The 24,070-nt window shown below is 38.9% G+C and overlaps 2 protein-coding genes across 3 annotated transcripts in view; both read right to left on the bottom strand.

Moving 5' to 3' along the window:
• The window catches only part of APBB1IP (amyloid beta precursor protein binding family B member 1 interacting protein), a 129,397-nt gene that overhangs the window by 98,662 nt on the left and 6,665 nt on the right, over positions 1-24,070 (bottom strand). The gene's annotated exons all lie outside the window — the stretch shown is intronic.
• On the bottom strand, positions 20,278-22,227 carry LOC100024060 (actin, cytoplasmic 1). The gene has a single exon (XM_016430674.2). It carries the CDS (start codon positions 22,104-22,106, stop codon positions 20,979-20,981), a length of 1,128 nt encoding a protein of 375 aa, XP_016286160.2. The 5' UTR covers positions 22,107-22,227; the 3' UTR covers positions 20,278-20,978.

Below are 24,070 nucleotides of genomic sequence, written 5' to 3' on the forward strand. Positions count from 1 at the left end.
TTAAATTTCATCTTATCCCTTTACATACTTCTAGGTGAGTATGGAGGTGGTGGAATGAAACTAAATAGAAAACTCAATCTTCAAAGAATGACTAACATAACTTCCTGGAAAAAAAAGTGTTTTTAGAATGTGTGGGTAGATCATTTGTATCTTCTGTCAAATACAAGCTTAGTTTCTTTCTTGCTCTCATTTATTTTCCACACTTGGGGAATCCTTACTTCCATATGCAGTAAAAACAAAATGGTGACAACTCATTAATTATTTTAAACAGGCTGTATGCTTAGATACATTAGAAACACAGGAATTACTCAGGAAATCCAAGAAAGGGAAGAAGTGAATCTTTCTAAATGGATCATCCCATCTCAAATGAACACATACTATGATCTTTTAAAAAATGGCTTAAAAACATTCAAGATGGTTTAAGAGAAAAAGGTCGTGTGAAACTAAAAAGCAAAATTCCAAGTTCTCATCAAAATCATTTAATAGGAACTAGACTCATGATTTCATTAGTACAAGGAACTCCCAGGTAAGGAATTCTACCAATGCAGGGTACTCTATTTTCTCTACAAATTTTCTTTTAAAAAATATTCTTAATTCTAAGAATAACTAAGAAAACTAGAATTCTAAGAATACCTAATTCTAAGACAGCAAGGGTTAGGCAATCAATATTAAGTGACCTGCCCACGGTCACAGAGTCAGGAAGTATCTGAGGCCATATTTGAATCTAGGTTCTCCTGACTCTAATTGTCATGCTCTACTCTCTGTGCAACCTAGTTGTCCTTCAATTTGTCATCTTAGAACATTTCAGAGTCTCTTGGGGCAATGAGAAGTTGCGACTTTTTCAGGATCATCTAGCCAGTATGGGTTGGAGTCAGGCCTTCCTGGCTTCCAGACTCTCTGTGATGCTGATTTATTTTTTAGCAATAGTAATTTCTTATTACTTATGAAAAATGTAATGGCATATTCTCTACTCTTGATCTCACCTAGCTGGCTAACTGGCACAATTCCCTACCATGTCTTCTTCTTCCAGTTCATCAAGTTTAAATTCTTAAAATGTTATTTTTGTTCCTGGGGGAATTAAAAAGAAATCAGAGGGAAATCGTAATCAATTTTTACTTGGGCTGGCCAATTTTTGTTAAATAAAGAGCATTTTGTTTCAGAAAAAGAGAACCTAAAATCATGGGAAGATCCCACAAGTTTTTGTTTCTCTGAATGCTCTTATGAACCGGTACCCCTGCCCAGTGACCATGTCTGTTTCAATGCCTCATCAATAGCGGTGGATTGAACACAATAAAGAGAAGCCTGAGTCATCTCATTGAATAGAACTGGCATTTTCTTTTCATTAATAAGCCTGCCTGAGGAGGACAAAATTAGTGCCCTCATACCCATTCTCTTGTGGAGAAAGAAATTGGACTTTCAGATTTAAGCATCTCAAATAACCACTCGATGTGACACTATCAGCACACAATTCAATGACGACCTTATTAAGGGCTAGCCAGGTGAGTGGCTTTATAACTCCATAGCTATGAAAAGGCATTTTTCAGTCCTGTTCCTAGCCTGACAGAATTCTGTTCTTCTGATAAAAAGGAACAGGTTAATTTTGGGTAGAGGTGATTCTGCCAATTTTTCTTTCCAGGCAGCTGCGGGTCACCATATAGAGAAGCCTCATTGACCCGTCCCTTCCAAATTCATTAACTTTTGAGTTCCCCTTCATGCCAAAGCACTGGGGAAAGAACCGATCAAAATTCACCAATCACGTATTATTAAGCATTCACTCTGTGCATGGTATGCTATTAGACACTTTGGATGCAGAGATCTTTGGATGCTTCTCTGGAGAAGTCAGGCAGGGGATCTTCAGTAAAGGCAAAAGGAAGTTTCCCCATAGTCTGATCTGCTTGTTCTAACGGTCGACACTTCTAATTTGCTAGATAATTGCTTAAAACTCTAGTTCTCTGGCCAGTCTTCCAAAAGTTCATCAAGTAATCACTTAAAATGTTATTTTACTTCCTAGGGGAATTAAAAAGAAATCAGAGGGAAATTGTAATTTTGTCTTCCTGTCCCAGCAAATTCTGAATTACACAAGTTAGTCAATCAAGAAGCATCTTTTAAGTGCCAAGAGGTGCCAGGCACTATGCTATGCCCTGGGAGTACAGAGAAAAGCAAAAACAGTCCCTTCTCTCAAGGACCATTGGTTTTCATGCCTGGGTCTAGCATAAAGGGGAGGGGAGGGGAGGGGAGGAAAGACTATACCTATTAGGAATATTATTTCATTTGATAATATTTCTAAAATGTATAAAATGTAAAAATATTTTAAAAATATTTCTAAAATGAATAGTCTCTTCACCACACCATGGGAAGAATATGCTACTACTTTCTTCATTTTGCAGTTGAATCTGAGGCAGAGTTTAAGAGACTCGCTCAGGGTCCAGCTTCTAATAATTGTGTACCAGGAGACCTGAATTCATGTCTTTTTGCCTCCTGGCCCAGTGCTCTATCCATCACCCACTACTTAGTTGCTCTAACCACGCTACTGTTAAAAACAAAAACAAAAAGCATTCATTTGAGGTTTGAGGTTCACAAAACATGTTATATGTATTATCTCCCCTGATATCTAGTATACTATCTGCATCATCCAGTTCCTCAATTGACAGAGACTACAACCCATCCATATCTTCTGGCCTTGTGGGTTCTTGCCTGTATCTTCCCCTAAATTTAGAATATTAGGGTGTAGCCAATATGCTCAAGCCCTTCCTCTAGATTAGGGGTTCTTCACTTGCTTTTTATCATGCATTTTTCAGGCAATCTACTGAAGTCTATGGATGAATCTCAGAAAAAATGTTTGTAAAATAATTGAAAGAAACTTCAGTTTAGAGATGAGTAAAAATAAAGATAAAGAATATATAAATATATATATAAATAAAATATATATAGAAATTAATAAATAAAAAGTAAAAATAAATACTGGCCATTTCCCAAATTTATGGACCTCCTGTATCTACCTAGAGACCTGTTGGATATCTGTGGACCTAGGGTCAAGCTAAGAATCCAGATTCTAGGGCTGTTGTTTTTTTAACACGGCACTATTCCTGCTGTCCATTTGTTATTCTCACATCCTGTCCAGATGAATGGTTCAATTCCTCTAGTCGTACATTTCCAGGGTGATGCCTCTTTGGCCACTCATGTGGCACAAAAGTCATCATGGGAAATATGCATAAGTCCACCTACATCCATCATGAGTCTCTCCATTGGCCTATTAGGTTGGCTACAATTTTTATTCTTTAGAAAAGATGATATTTCAGGATTCACAAGCACACAGTGTCAATGGGAGAAAAGACAGGTTTTTGTGTCGCTACTGAAAACATCCCCAATATAATCCACACAGCTCCTTTATTCTCTGGAACTACGTCACTGTCCACCAAGGTACCTGTCCTAGACAGTGTTATACTGATGGACTAACTCAAGGAGCTGTCCATCCAAGTCCATGCCATAGGTTGAATAAGACATTTTTAGTATTAATTTTATTAACATGGCTTCATTTTCCCCAGTTTTTCAGTCATGTTTCACTCTCTGTGACCCCATTTGAGGTTTTCTTGACAAATAAAGTAGAGTGGTTTTGTAATTTCCTTCTTCGGCTCATTTTAAAGATGAGGAAACTGATGCAAACAGGGTTAAGTAAGTGTTAAGTCCAGTTAGGGGTTAAGTCCAGTGTCACACAGTTAGTAAATATCTTGGATTGGATTTGAACCCAGAAAGATGAGTTTTTCTGACTCTAGGTCTGGCATTCTATCCACTGTGCCACTTAGCTGCTTCAAAGAATATATGGCTTTGTACTTCGTTTAAAAAGAGTCAATTCACATTTATGAAGCACCTGGTATTATGCCAGGGATTGTGATTAAACACACGGAATATACAGAGTTTTATAATTTACAAAGTATTTTCCTCACAATAACCCTATGAGGTTAGTAGTACAAGCCTTATCCTAATTTTAAAGATGAGGAAGGAGAGGTTATGATTTATCCAAGGTCCCACTATTTACATGAGCCAAGAGCTGAACCCAGGATCATGTTGCTTTGAGTGCTTTACTTAGGTGAACTGGAAGAAACAATCTTAGCAGCAGTAGCCACCAAATCTACCACCTTGACCCAGTTCTGTCTTGGAACTGTACATCAGCCCATTTTCGCCCTCAAGGCTATACCATACTCATGTGATAAAGTGGATCAAATGAATTATTTTTTGAACATAAATACACCAAGTACACAGATACTCTACTATACAAGACAAAGCAAACAACAGAAAATGAGAAACATTTTTTTAAGTGGCAATCTTGAAAAACAACCTTTTTAGAAGGCTTTCTACTATTTTATTTAGAGATTAGTTTCATCTGTTACTCCTGACACCACCCTTATTGTTGTTAAAAGGGATACTTAAATAGACCATCTTTGTTTATGTGAAGCTAGGATCGTAACCATATGTTTTTGACACTACTACTATGTTTCCATAGCAACCCTATGTCTACAGGACTGCTACTTTGGTTTCTCTTTTCAGTGATTTTCAACCACACAGTCACGGATATTTGGTCAAATATATTTCTTCTTTTTCTAATTACCATTGACTCTTAAGGTTAACAGGTGTCTATTTAAAACAGACTCACATTTTTTGAAGAGAGAAATGATAAATGCATCCAGGTAAATCTGACTCCTGGGAGAAATGGGTCCTGACCAATGGCTTTCCTTAGGAAAAGGGGGTTGAAAAATCAGGTGGTTTTGACATGCTTACTGCCTGTTAAAGACTCTGCGGACACAAAACCCAAAGTAAAAAGTTCCTGCCCTCAAGGACCTTACATTCTTTTTTTCCCCTTATATTGAAAAATGTTATTCAATTAGTTTAGGATATTTTTCCATGGTTGATGCACAATTCCACTGGGTTTTTCATGTGTCATTGATCAAGACCTATTTCCATATTATTGATATTTGCACTAGGGTGATTGCTTACAGTCTACATCCCCAATCATATCCCCATCGAACCATGTGATCAGGCAGTTGTTTTTCTTCTGGGTTTCTGCTCCCACAGTTCTTTCTTTGGATGTGGATAGCATCTTTCTCATAAGTCCTTCAGAATTTTCCTGGCTCATTGCATTGCTGCTAGTAGAGAAGAAGGACCTTACATCCTAATAGGGGACATAACCTATAGACATTTTAGTATATCCAGCTTGTGCATGTTTAGTATATAGAGATTGCACTCTTCTGGTATTCGGTTTTAGAACTCAGACTTTCTTCCTCACTACAATGAACAAACAGGGTACAATTTTAGTAATAAAAATAATAGCCAACATCTGCATAGTGCTTTAAGATTTACAAAGCCCTTTACATATATTATTCCTTCATTTCATCCTTAGATAACCCTGGGAGGTAGGTTCTATTATTATCCCTATTTTGCAGCTGAGGAAACTGAAACTGAAGATATAAAATGACTTGTCCCAGGTCACAGAGCTGGGGTGTCTGAGGTAGAATTCACATTCATACCTTCCAGATTCTTAAGCCCACCACTCTCCATAGTGCCACCAAGCTGCCTCCACTTTAGTGGAGATGATCAATTCATAAACCTAATTAACTTAAAAAAAACACATTACTTTTTGTCTTAGAATTTATAGTATAGATTCTAAGACAGAAAAGACACGAGGGCTAGGCAATTGGGATTGTGACTTGCCTAGGATCATACAACTAGCTAGTTAACTTTTCTCCTCCCAATCCCCCATCTAGTATTATACCTTTACTTTATATGAAACAGCTAATGGTTGCAGTGTTTCATGTTTCAGATTTTTGTAAAATACTTAATATTTATTAAAGAAATTGCCTAACTATGGTATCATTGAAGCTGTGATTAAATCACATATATCTAAAAGAATAGATCCAGATAAATGAAATACCTTTGTTTTTATCTACCTAATTTTTAACTTTAAATATGCTAATTAGTCAATTAAAAAATTAGTGAATTCCTCCAATATTCTTTCATTGATGCCTTTATAAAAACATGTCTGGGGGCAGCTGGGTAGCTCAGTGGATTGAGAGCCAGGCCCAGAGATGGGAGGTCCTACGTTCAAATCTGGCCTCAGACACTTCCTAACTGTATGACCCTAGGCAAGTCACTTAACCTCCACTGTCTAGGCTTTACCACTCTTCTGCCTTAGAACCAATACCCAGCATTGATTCTAAGATGGAAGGTAAGGGTTTTATTAAAAAAACAAACCAAACCATGTCTAAGTCCTGCTTCACTGTTTAGATAACTTCCCCTTTAGTTTCTTATACAGATGTTGCCATATCTTGTTTCAAATGCAAACAACTAAACAGATTAAACAAAACCTAAGAGATATTAATAATTTTCAAAGTGTATTTTCTGGGAAAAAAGGAAACTTAAAATGTTGATGTTATTTTGAATATATGTTTTCAACTATTAGATGCAATTTTTTTTCTGTAAAAATCATTAGTTTTGTAAGATAATTTTACCAGCTTTTGTAACCTTTTGTTGTCATAGTTAAAATAGAGTTCAAAGGCAGGGTATGCACAAAGAAACATGGTACCACTATTATAGGACAGGTTTTATGTTTTTATTAAAGATTTTATTTGTCTGAAGTCTGATTTCTTTTATGACCTGTCTCCCCTCTTCCAGGCTCTGGAGGCTCATACTAATTACAATGGTGGTATTATACCATCTGTTAAGAGTTTGAAAGGAGAGGAGCCCCATGCAGATTTGAAGAGGATTCACAGATTCGGATTTATCCTCTGGACTCTAAGTGAGCATTGGGAGAATGCCCCAAGTTTGAGAATCTGTAGACCAGCTCTGGTTGGGAGCCAGTTCCTGGGTCTTGTGGAGATTAAGGGTGTCTACAATAGCATGTGTTGAGAATTGTAGGAAATGCATTGTGAATAGAATATTGTCAGTTTGAGGCTTTGTGGAGAAGCATGGAGAAAGAGATTCTTCACGGAACCCTAGATTTGGAGCTAAAGAGGTCATCTAGTTCAATTTCTTCTTCTTTATTTTGCAAGCGAAGAAACAAGACTAGACAAGTGAATGGACTGCCCAAGATCACAGATTGTCGGGGTAGGGACTAGAACTCCATGGACAATGCCATTTCCATTATATCACTCTGCCTTCCCAGTAAGTGATGAGGAAACATAAATGTCCATCAATTGGAGGGGACTTGACCCAAGAGAACTGTTAGTTTTTTGGTTTGAGAATCAAGCGGTTTGTAAGTAACTTCCCTGGAAGACGTGGGGACCTGGAGAAAGTGGGACCTGGGGTTAGGCTGAGACTAGTACTTCCTCTCACAAAAGGAAGAATTATTCTCAAATCATTCAAGTGAAAGAAAGCATTTGGAGTCAGCTGAATCATGTTAAATGCTTACTCTTTGCCAGATACTGTGCTGAGGGCTGAGAAGAGAAAGGCAGGCAAAAAACCCCTGCCTGCCCTCAAGAAACTTACATTTTAATGGGTTAATAAGGACAAAGCCCAAGTGGATGCTTAATATATGAAAGGCACATTTCTGCATCATCACTTGTAACAAGAGAAAACAAGGGTTATATAAACAAAAGCCAAGCCAAGGGCTATAGAGGGGTTCCTGTCACTATCTTTCATTGGTGCTCATAGGTTCTAGGTGAATTTTGCTGGTTTCTCGTATCTCTTGGGCAAAATAATGACCAGTAACAGTCATTAAATGAAAAATTAAGGGACAAAAAAAGTAAAAGGCAGAATACAAATTAATAAGGTTGACAAAAATAAAAAAATGAAATCACAAGGGATGAATTTCTAACCATTAAAATTTCTTCACAATAAATGGAATTTGTCTCCATAATTCTTTTGGAGTTAATGTCACAGCTCAATTTCTCTTTTTAGTTCTGGATGAGAATACCCTCCTTTTAGCGCTATAGAGCTAACCAGAAGGTAGCTGAATGCCCTCTCTGTCTTTCTATACCATTATGAAAACGTTCACAGGTTCAGATGTTTTTATGAAAGTTTGACCTTCTCTTTACAGTTTAGAGAATTAGACTAAAAATTCAGTATCTAGCATTCATCCATGTAGAAATTCTTCCATCTGAAGACTGCTGTACAATTTCATTGAAACAGAAAAATCAAGTCCTTCCCTGAACAGAAGACTGGTTTTGCTCAATCCACATCACTGACTAATTGTTGGGTATCCAAAGAAGGTCTGAATTTTGAGCTCTTGAGGCTGCAGTACTATAGGAATGAATATAAAGGGAAAGGGCTTGAAAACGTGGCAGCAGTTGGTTTTCATGCCTTGCCTCTGTGTCAGAACATCTATGAATAGATGTATGTATGTAACCTTGGTTTTTCATGTAACATAGGTGAGGGTCAACTATGAAATAACCAATGAAGGTTTAAGAAGTGCATATCCAATACTGCATTCTACATTTGACTCTTGTGTAATCCTTTCTTAATGTAACACGAGCACTTTATCAGGAGGAAGTGGTTGACCCCAAAATATAGCGCATGTTTGAATATTTCACTGAAAAAAAACAAGCCTAGAGTTCACATTTAGTGCAAAGCCAGAAGTGTTATCAACACTTTTTTTTAAGTATAACTCTAATCTCAAGTCAGTTACTGGATAAAAACCCAAAGAGAGGATGCACTGAAATGACAACATCTCTATATTTATAAAGGATTGGAATTTATTAATTTATTTATTCTTTATAAAAATTTATAAGAATTAGTATAATTCATGATTTTTAAATGCATAGATGGAAATTGTGGAGGTATTATAGGCAATCTGCTTGAAGAAGTCAACAGAACAATCATTTATCTTTCCTCAATCTACATTATACATATGGATACAGTACTTGAGTATGAGTACTTATAGCAATATATGCCTGTATATACTACATATTTCACATGTATGTATGTATGTATGTATATATGTATGTGTGTATTCGTACATATGCTACACAGTGGAAAGATCAATGGCTCGAGTCAGAAAATCTGGGTCTTTTCTTTGACATTCCTTTCTTGGGTCTCAGTTTTCTGATATGTAAAGGGAAGGGCCTGGGGTGATGGCCAGTGAAGTCCCTTCCAGGAAAAGATCTGCAATCCTGTGAATCGTATACACACATAAATGCCACTAAACTTTATATACATACTCAGATCATCAATTGCTTCTGCAAAGACACAGCTTTAAGTGAAACACCACTCAGGATTTAGTGTCAAAGTTCTTACCAAGGAGAAGATATTTTAATTTTCTGGGGTCAGATGAAATGAAAAGAAGGCAAAACTTAGTCATAGTCCTTTGATAAATAAGAAGATGAAGATAAATGATGCTGTGGATAGAGGACCAACCTGGAGTCAGGAAGATTCATCTTCCTAAATTCAACTCAGGCATGTACTAGTTGTGTGACCCTGAGCAAATCACTCAACTGTGTTTGCCTCAGTTTCCTCATCTGTAAAATGAGCTGGAGAAGGAAATGGTAAGCTACTCCAGTATTTTTGCCAAGAAACTCCAAATGGGGTCATGAAGTCAGACACAACTGAAATGACTGAACAACAAAATGGAGTGAGACACCAAGCCTCAGTTTGCATGTTTGTCTTACTGAACAAATGACTTGATGCAAGGATTCTCTGATGGCAGAAAATCTGAGATCTATTGCTTTAAAAACAAACAAAACACTTTCTGAACACCTGTGTGGGCTTATCTATACTTCTGGGTGGGTAGTAGAAAAATAAGGAAGGGAGGAAGTAATATAGAAAAACAAACTTTGGCCCAAATTATCGACATAACAAACTGTTTCAATTCTGCTTAGGTTGTGAAGACTGGGGAGTGTAATGTTTTCTTGGTACAAAGAGATTTCCCTGGGTGACTCCTGAAATCTTTAAATATCCAAGCATGAAAATAATAGTCTCTAATGCCTTTTTAACCTTCTGGAGTGGAGACAGGAAGTTTGCCAAAGGGCCCTAAGAATTGAAAGTCCTGATCTTGTCCATCAGCAGAGCTAATTAAAACCAGGAGGGTGTATTGTGGCTTGGCAATCAAGAATCCCCAGAGAAAATAACCCAGACTTTGCTTAGATATTGGTGTCCAGTCTCTGGTGATTGGAATGAGGAGAGCTTCCACCCCGTTAATGATCCAAACATAAGGAAAACCCCTCCAGCATTAGCACTGCTCAGGAATGGATTTTTACTTTTTTTATGGGTTACTTTTTTTAAGGCGAGAAAATGTACAGCAGAAATGTTTTCTTTTGAAGAAATATTGAAGGCAGCAGAGTCTTGGGGTACTAAAATGTTTTCTTCTCTCTTCTTCTTTGTTATAAGAGATGGATATTTCATGGTAGGGAAAGAGGGAGGGATTTTTCAGAAGTAAACATGACTATTGTCCTCAAATAAGCCTTAAAACAGAAAGACTTAAGACTCTGTCTCTTCTTCCACTACAGATTTATATTGATTATATGACCAGTTTTGTGCCTCGGAATCCAGATGATCAGTTGGCAAATCAGAAATTCAGCAGATTTTTAATAGCCATAGTACCTAGACTATTAAAAAAAGTTTCTTGGCTTTTCTAAAGGAAGAGATTTTCACACATTTCTATGCATGATTTTGATCTTTAAACATACAAATGCCAAAGAACCTTCTAACAAGTATAATTCACCCCAGACAGTCGCCACTGGAAATTTGCTCCATCTGCAAATGCCAGAGGGTCCATTTGTCCCCTCCAGGTAGCACCGAATGGCAACCATTGACCTCACATCTGGATGTGAGGTCTGAAAGATCGCCAGATTTCTTCAGGTTCTGTCATGTGTAGAAGCTGTCCCAATTTTTGCACCATGAAAACAAGGAGAGAATAAGGAGGCTCTTGGAAGATGCCCCCTCTAAATAGCTACAATGGCAATATGGGAACACAGCTCTTCCAGGCAGCAAAATTGAGCTTGAATGCATGAACAAAGGTTAATCACTGGATCACAGATTCATAGATCCAGCTGGAAAAGGAGGCTGAGAGATTGAATGTCTCAAAGGGTGGTTGTTGTGGGGATTAAATGAGAGGATATTTGTAAAGCACTTAGCAGAGCGCCTGACACATAGTAGGTACCTTATAAATATTCGCTATTATTATTATTATCCACCAAAGGACACATTGCTTATAAGACTGTGTGGCAGGATTTCAACCCAAATTTTCCCGACGTCCAGTCCAGCCCAGAATTCACTCCATCATATGGCCTCACACAAATGGATATGAATTGCAGTCCATCTTCCACAGATCAGCAATGAAGTGAGAATAAAACAAGTTCTCTGATCTCTCTGTCTATAACTCTGTCCCTGATCTTCTTTCCCTGAGAGGGTCTATAAAGATGGTCTTAAGGGTTACTGTCTCAAACTCTCTCTTGCTTGATCTGCTCCCACGGCTAATAAAGCTCCAGCCTTTTATGACTTCTCCAAAAAAAAAATACCAGCCACTCTACTCATTCAAGCTGTTCCTTCAGTGGCAAAATGGCTTCAGATCCCCAGACCATAAAAACGATGCAAGATGTCAGGGCAGAAGAAGCTCTCATCCCTGCGGCAAAAGTGTCAAAAAATCAGTGTGTTACAGAATCTCCTTCAATTCCACCCTAGGAGTGCTGGCAATAAAGGGAGGGGAGGGAGACTGATCTCAGATGTCCCCCTGCTGTTTGGGGTCCTCACTCTATCTATCCCCTGTAAGGTTTAATCTAAATAGACAACTTCTCCTCTTCATTTACAACTGTCAGGTCCTAACTCCCTAAGAGCTCGCTTTAAAAAAGAATATAAACTGAACTCTGCCCTTTGCAGCTCTGATTAAAATCAGTAGGTTTGGGATGCTTTTTTTTTTTAAAGTACATGTTACCAAACTTAGTGGGATTTTATTTTCTTTGCTAAGTGCTTTTTGTTGAGAGCTAATTACTCTCTTCATGTTCTCTGGAGGAAGCCATTTCAATTTGGAATTCACCACTAAGTTCAGAATTTCCCCAAAGTTCAGAACAAATTCAACATATAAACTTTCTTTTTCAGATTATGGTGTCTGTGCTGTTAAAGGTCTTGATTCAATTCTTTTTTCCTCAATCTCAAAAGAGGGTTCATGGCTAAGATTCATTCCTCTGGATTTCCAAGAGTATATAGCTCTTGATAAGCTAATTTGGTCAGAAATTTTAAAGAGAAGCAAAAATTCTTATAAGCATTACAATCATTCAAGTCCAATCTCTCTACCTCTCTTCTCGAACTTTATTGCATCCAGCTTCACTGTAAAATTTGTTGTCCAATAATATTTTACAGTTCTATTATGTATACTAATGAGAGTATATTATTATATAAAACCTCCACCTTTTGTCTGAGTATCAATTCTAAGAGAGAACAGTGGCAAGAGCTGGGCAATTGGGGTTAAGTGACTTGCCCAGGGACATACAGCGAGGAAGTGTCTAAAGCCAGATTTGAACCCAGGTCTCCTGACTCCAGGCTTGGCACTCTATCTACTGTGCCCCTGAAACACATATATTAAAAAAGGAACCTGGAGAGTTAAGGAGAACTGAGTTCTAGTCCTGGTCCTGCAAACTCCATTAACTTACACGTCATTTACACTCATTGGACTTCAGATTCTTGTACTGCAAAACATGAGGGTCTGGACCAGACAATTTTTGGCATTCCTTCTGACTGTTAAAAATGACATAATTCTAGAAAAAAATGACACAATTCTGCATGCTAATGTACTTTACAACTCGACAAGGAAAGGAAAGCTTGCAAGTTGGAAAAGGAGTGGATTTTTTGCCTCAATTTTGTAATTATCCGGCACAATCCTTCTCTCTAATTCAGCAATATAGACCTAGCGTGTGTCTAGATATAGAGTTTATGGTTATTGAATTTATAGGGTTCTCAGAATTGAAGTCAGCAACTGCTTTTTCCCGGTCAATTATTTCCAGGTTAGCAACCCAGTTTCTGTTGGTCTTCCAGACACCCTGGACTCTTTTAAGGGTGAGAGGGTGGTTAGCTACACTTATTCATTATTTCCATACTTTAGCAATCGGTAATTTCATCACAGGGGTGATTTTTCCCACCAATGAAGACACTAGGCTTTATGACCAAAGAATGGCTGGCATCACTGGGCTGCCAACCTGATAATAAGCATCTTGGAACCTAGCGAGGCTGGACCTTGGAGAAAAGATAAACAGTTCATCATTAAGCCCATCCCTTTGAGTCTTTGCAGCTTAGAAGGACCCACTATGTGCCATTCTGAATATGAGAAAGAGAAGGGATACTTTTATCCTTTATTTAGTGTCCTCCTCTCCAACCAAGGCTCAAATGAGTAGGAAGGAAGAATGCTTGGGAGCTAAAAGTATCTTCTGTCCAAGGGAAACGTTAGGGGCAGAGGAAATATTCCCCTTCAATTCAATTCAACTTAAGATGAACCAAGGTGACTAGGAGGGAAACGGCAAATGGATGATTGAATTTTTCAACCTTTAACCTCAGTAGCTACATTCTGTCATGCCTCTACCACAACCATTTTTCAATTTGTCTTAGAAAAATACATATGGCCAGAGTTTATCTGAGAACGGCTTAGCACTATTAAAAGCATTGGGCTATTTCCCAATTTCTCTTCCTCTTATTCAATTGTGGACCCACATCATTATTTATCTGCAGGGTCTTTCCATGTACTGATAGACCAGCTCAATAAGCTGTCTACCATGTCACAGCCTGGACGCGGGCCACAAGTGAATCTTTGGCCACTTAAGGTTTTTTTTGGGTCTTGTACAAAATGTTGAAGACATTGTTGCCAAGTATTGAACTATCCGAGTTCAGTGGTCCAATGACTATATTCAACGAAGTTTTCCAAAGTTTCCCAAGAATTGGTACTAGTTGGTGTTATCAGCTTCATCCAAGGTATCATTCAGTCAACAAAAAGTTCCAAATTTTATCAATCCGAGCAAAGATCCGTCTCTTCTCATTCAGCAAGGCTGACATTTAAGAATAAATTTTAGCCTTTTTAAAGATATGAATTCCAGCTTTTCTTCCCAAATAGGACCTTGTAGTCTTGAACTGTAGATCTGAACCACGGAGTTCAGTGAGTTTGGAAAAAAAAACACTTAGATCTCAGCTGACATGTAATTTAAAATTATTTTGAAAATTTTAATTTTTATCATTTAAAATTTTATAAAATTATTTTAATATTTTTAAAAAATTGTTTCCTATGTGACTTCATTCAAAACTGGATGCTTTTACTTATTTGAATATGGAATTGCACGAACTACTTGTGATTCATCCACTTCCATATAGAGGTTCATCATTTCCCAACACAATCAAATACTTACTGGACTCATTTTTTGTTGTTCAGTTGTTTCGGTGATGTATGATTCTTTCTGAACCCATTTGGGATTTTCTTGGCAAAGGCATTGGAGAAATTTGCCACTTCCTTTTCCAGTTCATTTTCTTTTGAATCCTTACTGTATATTGGTTCCAAGGCAGAAGAGTGGTAAGAGCTTCACAGTGGGGGCAAAATGACTTGTCCAGGGCCACACAGCTGGGAAGTGTCTGAGGCCACATTTGAACCCAGGACCTCCCGTCTCTAGCCTTGGTTCTCACTGAGCTACCCAGCTGCCCCCTCCAGTTCATTTTGTACATGAGAAAACTGAGGCAAACAAGGTTAGGTGACTTGCCCAGGGACATATAGCTAGTAAGTATTTGAGGCCAGATTTGAATTCTGGTCTTCCTGACTTCCAGGCCAGCATTTTTATCTACTGTACCACAAGCTGCCCTACTTTATATATACAATGCACCATAATTAATAAACTAATTAATACATAAATAAGTAGCATTCAAGTAATGCTTTAAGATTTGTTAAGCACTTTACAAATACTATCTCATTTGTTCCTTATAATAACCCTGGTAGAAAGGTTTTATTATTATTCCCATTTTATAGATGAAGAAACTGAGGCAAAAGGAGGTTAGGTAACTTGTATAGAGTCAGACAGCTAGGAAGTCTAAGAGGATCATTTTATTTTTACTCTTTCTCTCAATGTCACTCTCACTTTTTTTCTAAACCCTGACCTTCCATCTTGGAATTAATACTGTGTATTGGTTCCAAGGCAGAAGAGTGGTAAGGGCTGAGCTTTGGTAAAGGGACTTGTCCAGGGTCACCCAGGTAGGAAGTGTCTGAAGTAAGATTTGAACCCAGGACTTCCCAGCTCTAGACCTGGCTTTCAATCCACTGAGCCCCCAAATGTCTCTTTTTTTAAAAAAAATATTGAGCATTCCTATCTTGCTTAAGATAGAAGTGGAATCCAAGATGGGATCTTTGACCTGCTCCCATTTCTTTATTTTTTTTTTAACCTTTACCTTCTTGTCTTGGAATCAATACTGTGTATTGGTTCCAAGGCAGAAGAGTGGTAAGGGCTAGGCAATGGGGGCAAGTGACTTGCCCAGGGTCACACAGCTGGGAAGTATCTGAGGTCAGATTTGAATCCAGGATCTCCCATCTCTAGGCCTGGCTCTCAATCCACTGAGTCACCCAGCTGCCCCCCGCTTCCATTTCTTGATGTAGGATATTAGTAGGCAGCCTGGTAGCCCCACTTTTAGGGCTCACCAAATTGATGCAGACACCAGAGGAATGTCAGCCCTACTGCAGCTCAAAACTCCTAAATTTGGGTTATCCACCAATTTTGGTCTCAACAATAGCAGGGATTACTGTGTGTGCTGCCACGCTCAACTTACTTTTTGAACTCTTAAATAATAGAAAAGAGAAACTGAGGAAAGAGATGGAAAAAAACAATAGAGAGTAGTATCTACATTAAACCTTAAGCAAGGTACACCAGCCCATGTCTACCTCCATGAAATGGTCCTTCAGAGGAGCACCCACCTTATAATCTAATATTAAAATGATGTGCAAAAACAGCATGAAAATTAACCTCCAGAAGATTTGAGTCAATAGTATTGGAGGAGACTCATCCAATTGACCAGGGTTTGCCAAGATCAACCCCTTTCAAGAAGTCACAGGGACACAAAACCTTCCTCAGGATCCGTTGGAAAATGTTCCTCTAGTCTGGGGCTTGGGCACCCTTTATTCTGGCAGAGACAGGGGCTGCTCTCCTCAGTCCTGATCCGAGTTCTTTTAGGAAAAACGTCTCGGCACTTGACTCAGCTCTTCTAGAGGTTGATTTTCATGCTGTTCTCGCACCTAATTTTAATGTGATACAGCGAGTATTAGAACAAATGGAATCATCCTCATTTCCTGTCCCCAGGAGAAGAAGTTCCTTAACTCAGCTGAGTTGTGTTAGACCCCACGAATGCTTGTTCTGACTCAGCTCAAGCCCAATGTTCTATAATAATCAACGTTTTGTGAATTAAGCTATTCTCCCTTTTTTTTTTTTTTCAGAGAAGACTGAATGAGTTTCCTGGCTTTAAACTGCTCTACTCAATACAAACACAATGAGTCACAAGATTGCAAACATTTGCCAACAGTGATGGGCCAGACAATGAGTTTCTACCGCCACTGAATGAATATCTACAATGAGAACCCAATCTTTAGCTGGTCAAGGCTCATCCTGGACAGAGTGTAACAGCTGGCCATCATCCTGAAAGGAAAAGAAAACGGTGCCATCCCCAAACTGCTCCTTCACCGCGTTAACTCCGAATTAGCTGTAGTTAATTTTAGGTTCATTAGAAGAGATGAAATATCTTGTTAACAGCAGTAGCTTTGGGTACATCCAGTTCTAGTTAATCACGCTGAAATTACTTGAGCTGCTCTATCTTTCGCTAACATGCTCCCATGTGAAATCACCTATGAAGGGATTTTTTTTCCCTTTGTTTGTGTAGAACACTAATTAGTTTTGGGTTTTGTCGCCTTTTAAGTGCAACCGTGATGTTAATTTAATTAAGGATTGAATGCTTGCGTGCCTGATGGAAACAAAGTCTATTTGGGAGGGAACAGTTGGTTTGTAAGATACTTCCAGTAAACAGTTTATGTTTTCTGAAACAATTAAGTTTTGGTGGTATTTGCAAGTGCCTGACAGAAGTGAAATGCCAGTCACTTAGAGCTTGTAAACAGCTTCTTTTCAAATACTTTTCAGAGTATCAGAATTTCCATTGGACCAGTATTCTCTACTGTTTAGACTTTTGAGTCTGGCAGGCAGGAAGACCTCGTCTTCCTTTCTGGTCTGTTCTGATGTCCTGTAAACCTAAGTATCTTGAGTGTAGACTCAAGTTCTTGGGTCCACTAAGACCTCCAACTTCACTTGGCATCTCGTCTTCCCACTGAACTGTTGCTCTGCATCTGAAAGTTCTTTCTACCTTTTACCTGTGTCTGTGCTGCCCATACTGATGTTTGACAAGCTTAGTGGCCAGCACACAGGTTTTTGGGATGTTCATTGCCTGGTTTTTTAGATTGTTTTTTCATTTCCACAGTTTTCATTCTCTTGGAAATGCAAAGTTACTGCTTAGTGATGAGTTGGATAGATTTAATTTTTGACTTTTCAACTGGTGAGCCCTAGGACCACCAATCTGAATCAGGAGGAGAAAAATAGTTCCCTCTGCATTCACACTAAGCCCCAAGAGTTAACACATTGAGAATATATTTAATGATGCTCCTTTCAAAATGACTTTCAATTTGATATATTTTTTAGACTTTTGGTTTCTGTCTTAGTCTATATCACATATGGGTTCCAAGGCAGAAGAGTGGTAAGGGGAGGACAATGGAGGTTTAATAGACTTGCCTGGGGTCCCACAACTAGGACCTGTTTGAACTCAAGTCCTCCTGGCTCCATGCTTGGTTCTCTAACCACTGGGCTACTTAGCTGTCCCTTTCAATTCAGTTCTATCACTACTCACTAAGTGTCTACTTTGTTTCTTAATATGAACAACTGTTAATCAGTGTGGTAAAGTGGCTTTTTACAAATGATAAATTTATTATCACTACTGCTTGGTCATGAGATGGACAGAGCTGTGCTAGACATGGAATCAGGAGAGCTCAAATTTGTATCCTGCCTCAGACATATATTAACCGTGTGACCCTAGACAAGTCACATAATCTCTGTCTCAAGTTCTGAATGTGTAAAATGTGGTTAATGACAGCATTTATCTCCCTGGGTGGCTGTGAAGATTAAATGAGATAACAGTTACAAAGTAATTTGTAAATATTAAAGTATTTCATAAATACTAGTTATTTTTATTATTTTTACTTCATATTAGAAGAATAAAATTGTCTTTAGCACAATCACAATCACCTAAACACATAGAAAAACTTAAAAAATCCTAATCTTCCATCTTAGAATCACTATTAAGCATTGATTCCATGACAAGGCAATTGAGGTTAAGTGATTTGCCCAAGGTCACATAACAGGAAGTGTCTGGGATCACATTTGAACCCAGGACCTCCTGTCTCTAGACCTGGCTGTCTACACTCACTGAGCCACCTAACTGTCCCACAGAAAGTGGACATGACTAACAGCATTCTTGATAGGGAATGTAAAATGGATCTGTCTGCTTCCTTCACCTTCTGAAATGGTCCTGCCTAAGCATCTCCAACAAAGGAATATTTGGTTTATTTTTTTCCCTTCCAAAAGACAAGTTTTATTGCTTTTTTGTTTTTGTTTTACATTATACCACTCTTGTATCAAAGAAAAACCCTTCAGCAAAGTCAATCACCACAGTGACCTCAAAGGACAGAGAATGCAACATCCAAAGTCCTCTCCTTCTCTATGAAAAGCAGGGAGAGGCTTCCTGATCGCTTCCCCAGGACTCATTACAATTACTCAGTTTTCAGCCTCTTTGAATCATTCCTTCTGATTACATTGTTAGAGTCATGATGCATATTGATCTCCTGGTGTACTTATTTCTACATATATGCATTTATACAGTCTCTTGTTTCTCTGAAATCCTCATATGCATTAGTTATTATAATATTTCATTTCATTCATATAGAGGGAAGCTAGGTGGCACAGTGGGGAGAGTGCCAGGTCTGGAGTCAGGATGACTCACCTTCCCAAGTTTAAATCTGGCTTCAGACAATTCCTAACTGTGTGACCCTGGGCAAGTCACTTAACCTCTTTGCCTCAGTTTTCTCATCTGTATAATGAGCTGGAGGAAGAACTGGCAAACCACTCCAGTACCTTTGCCAAGAAAACCATAAATGGGGTCACAAAGAATTGAACACAACTGAATAACAAATCTGTATAACACAATTATTCAGCCATTCCCCTAATCAATGGGTATTTACTTTTTTTTCTGGTTTCCTATTACCACAAAAGTGCTACTATGAATATTATGGCATATATGGGGCACAACAGTTGCCTTGTCTGTGCTTATCCCCACATGGGGATCCTTGACTCTTTCTAGCTATAACCCAGCTGCCTGAGCCAGGAGGCTAAATCCCTAGAGATGATGATAACTTTCCTGAATTTACTCCTCGATAAGTAATCCACATAAAACAAATTATTTGCTTCCTAATTCAAGCTTTTCTCTTGTGAAAGGAAGGATATCTGATCACTGTTAGTTTATAGATTGCACTGAGGTCAGAAACTAATACTTTCCTTCTTTTTATCTTTAAATCACAGAATTCTAAAATCTGGATGAGACATCAGGGGTCATTTATTCCAATCAATCTCCTTTACCACGTCTCTGACCAGTAGTCATCTATCTATCTGCTTCAAGATTCCTGGGGACATTGTGTTTAGAACTCTAATTGCTAGGAAGTTATTCATTATCTTCCTTATGAGTTTAAAATGAAATATGCCTCCCAAATTTCACTCTAACGGATCCGAAAATGTCAGAGGATCAAAGATTTAGGATTGGGAGGGGCCACATTAACCATCTAATCCAGCATCCCGACCCTCACTGTACAGATGAAAAAACTGAGGCTTAGTGACTTCCTCAAGGGCACACAGGTAAAAGGTAGCAGAGCTAGGATTTGAAACCAGGCATTCTACCGCATAATCTCATAATCTTCCCACTGTGCCATATTATCTGCTCTGGTATATTTAATCCCTCTTCTAAGAGACAATCCTTCAGATATTTTAAGACTGCAAGCAGCACAGAACAATGGGAAAAAGTGAAGAATTTTGGCTTTCTAGTTTTGTATTGATTGTTTTTCAAACCCTTACCTTCCATCTTGGAATCAGTACTGTGTATTGGTTTCAAGGCAGAAGAGTGGTAAGGGCTAGGTAATGGGGGTCAAATGACTTGCCCAGGATCACATAGCTGGGAAGTGTCTGAGGCCAGATTTGAACCCAGGACCTCCCGTCTCTAGACCTGGTTCTCAATCTACTGAGCTACCCAGCTACCCCCTCGTTTGTTTGTTTTTTTTTTTTTTTTTTTTTTTTTTTTTTTTTTTCTTTAACGTGTGCACTTTTATTTGAACTGGTCTTAAGTCAGTGTACAGGTAAAGCTCCTCCCCTCCCCCAAGTACTGGCACCAATCTCATTAACTCCCAGGGAGACTGTTAAAGTCTTCATTCACATCTATGTTGGGGGCAGGGAGAGAATTTAGGGAGCCATTCATTATGGCTGACAATTAAAAAAAAAAGAGGAACAAGTATTAAGGCGGAAGATACAAAAAGTTTTTTTTTTAAGGATTACATAATTTACACGTAAAGCAATACTACTGCCACCCCCCACCCCCTCCCCCTGATCTGGATTTATGTTAAGTCGCTCTGCTCCTGTGGGAATAGAGCAAGACAGCCTTCATAGAGGCAAGTAACTCTGTAACAATGCATTATACAATATTTGGAATGACTTATTAAAAAAAATGTACAATCAGAGTCCTGAAGACGCACTGTAGAACTTTGGGGATGTTTGCCTCCAACATTACTTTAGACTGCTCATCACCTTCACCGTTCCAGTTTTTAAATCCTGAGTCAAGCGCCAAAAAAACAAAAAACAAAAAAACAAATAAAGCCATGCCAATCTCATCTCTTTTTTTGGGCAATTATCATGTCACACCCTTTGACAAAAAAAAAAAAAACAACCAAGAAAAAAACACCAACAGTCCATTTAGAAGCATTTGCGGTGGACAATGGAAGGCCCAGATTCATCATACTCCTGCTTACTGATCCACATCTGTTGGAAGGTGGAGAGGGAGGCCAGGATGGAGCCTCCAATCCAGACAGAGTATTTGCGCTCAGGTGGGGCAATGATCTTGATTTTCATTGTGCTGGGGGCTAGGGCTGTAATCTCCTTCTGCATCCTGTCAGCAATGCCTGGGTACATGGTGGTACCACCAGACAATACGGTATTGGCATACAAATCCTTACGGATGTCAACATCACACTTCATGATTGAGTTGAAAGTAGTTTCATGGATTCCACAGGACTCCATGCCTAAGAAAGATGGCTGGAAGAGAGCCTCTGGGCACCGGAACCTCTCATTGCCAATGGTGATAACCTGACCATCAGGGAGCTCGTAGCTCTTCTCCAGAGAAGAGCTGGATGCAGCAGTGGCCATCTCCTGCTCAAAGTCGAGGGCCACGTAACACAGCTTCTCCTTGATGTCACGCACGATTTCCCTCTCAGCTGTGGTGGTGAAACTGTACCCTCTCTCGGTCAGGATCTTCATGAGGTAATCCGTCAGATCACGGCCAGCCAGATCCAGACGGAGAATGGCATGGGGAAGGGCATAACCTTCATAGATGGGCACAGTGTGGGTCACACCATCACCGGAGTCCATCACGATACCAGTGGTACGACCAGAGGCATACAGGGACAGCACAGCCTGGATGGCAACGTACATAGCTGGGGTGTTGAAGGTCTCAAACATGATCTGTGTCATCTTTTCTCTGTTGGCTTTGGGGTTCAGGGGGGCTTCTGTGAGCAGTACAGGGTGCTCTTCAGGGGCCACACGGAGCTCATTGTAGAAAGTATGATGCCAGATCTTCTCCATGTCATCCCAGTTGGTGACAATACCGTGTTCAATGGGGTACTTCAGGGTCAGAATACCTCTCTTGCTCTGGGCCTCATCCCCCACATAGCTGTCTTTCTGGCCCATACCCACCATCACACCCTGATGTCTGGGGCGCCCCACAATGGAAGGGAAGACAGCCCGAGGGGCATCATCTCCTGCAAAGCCAGCTTTGCACATACCGGATCCATTGTCAACAACGAGCGCAGCAATATCATCATCCATGGCGAACTTTGAAGTGGCAAGTTTAAACCTTTAAGAGAGGAGGTGGTGCCGCACCTGGAGGCAGGGGGGAGGCAAGTGCACGCTGGGTGAAAGAGCTCACAGCTCTGTTTGTTTTTTTTTAAAGAATTTTGTATTCTATTTCTGCTATCTGTATGACACTAGGCAAATCATAATTCTTTAGGAGGAAGGAAAGTCCTTTCCAGTTTAGACCTTATGATACTGTAATATTCCATCCCACTGTTTTTAGAATTGTCAAACTGACTTTATTATACTTCATTTAAAAATAATTATTTGATTGAAAAAATTCTAAATACTTTCTTATAACAAATATATTAAAATAATTCAAACCAACACATTGGCATTTCCAATAATACTTAGTAGGTGCTTGATAAATAAATGCTTTTTGATCGACTGACACAGGACTCATTCCGCATCTCCAATTCACCTTAACTCTGTTAAGAGGAAGAGGTATGTTTTTACAGTCAGCTCTCTAATGTCAAGATGGGTCACTAGGGTTCTGTTTGACTCGGGGTTCTCGTGATTGTGGGACCTGTGTAAATTGTTTTAATTCTGCTTACTTCGCTTGGCATCAGTTCATGCAGGACTTTCCAAGCTTCTCTGAATTCCTCACAGTTGCCACCCATCTTCTTTGGGACAAATAAATCGCAATGTAATGCCAATCAGAAAAGTTCCTTTCCAACCCATAGAGGCAGTAGCTGTTAGGCGGGGAAAGAATAGGGCTTTTGAAGTCACAGGACTTGGATTTAAACCCTGCAACTTTTTGTACTAAGAGATGGCCTTAGGCTAGTCAACTTCTTCTAACCTCACTTTCTTCATGGATAGAAGATTTAGCTGAGCTCTAAGATCCTCTCTAACTGTAAATCGATGGTCCTCTAAACTCTTAAATGCCTCCAACCCTCGACACCTTCACCACATTCACCATCTTGGTGTCAAGGATCCAAAATAATATAATTTTCTACAGCATGGCTACTAAGTGTCAGAGGCAGGATTCAAATTCAGGTCTTCTTGTCTTCAATTCCAACACTTAAATAAGCATTCAACATTAACACTCCAATTCTTTTTTTCCAAGAAGAAAAGAAAAAAGCAAAAGTTGAAATCCTGAAAAGTAGGGGAAGTCTTCCTCATTCATCATTTATTAAATCAACCATTTCAAAAATGCTCAAATCTAACTAATAGGTTGATGTCATTGGAACAACATGAGGAAATCTGCCTCCATACATTTTAAATGGTTATCTGGATCAGAGATTTATAGTTATGAGCTTTTGGTCAAATCTTAGATATTCCATACGGAGGTAGTGATGTTTCGTATATGATTAGTCGCAATAATTGGCGGAGATGTACTTCCTCTCTTTAGACCTAATCTCTTTGTTTGATTGTGGGAAGCTTAAAGGTGAGGGAAATTCATGAACTAGGTCCCATGTTGGGTAGGTTTCCATTTCTGAAGGAATGATGCCTTTCTTTATTTTTTTCCTCCTCCCTTATAAGTCTATTTAGTTAGATTTTCAGGACAAGTTGCTCCAGCATTTTGTACCTTCTTATTCATGGCAAGGACTTAAAAAAAAACACTTTACCAAGATCAAGGGGAAACTGAGGCAGAGATAGTTAAAAGTTTTGGAGTAGATGGCAGAGCTAAGATGAGTCTCCTTATTCTCACCCAAAGGCAAATGCTATGTTCCTATATCTACAGATGACTATAAAAACACATAAGACCATGGATACCTGGTTCTAAGAACAAGAATTGCAAACTATTAAGAACCACATAAAATAAATGCTCTAAATCACAATAATAAGAAAAATGCAAAGCAAAAGAACTCTACAGTTTGATCTCATGCCCAGTAAATTGGCAAAGATGACTACAGAGGGGAAGTCAGTGTTGGAAGGGTTGTGGCACACATTCTGGCAGACTAATAATGCATTGTTGGCAGGGCTGTGAATTAATTCAA

Source organism: Monodelphis domestica, chromosome 5, assembly GCF_027887165.1.
Source record: "Monodelphis domestica isolate mMonDom1 chromosome 5, mMonDom1.pri, whole genome shotgun sequence".
Classification (NCBI taxonomy): domain Eukaryota; kingdom Metazoa; phylum Chordata; class Mammalia; order Didelphimorphia; family Didelphidae; genus Monodelphis; species Monodelphis domestica.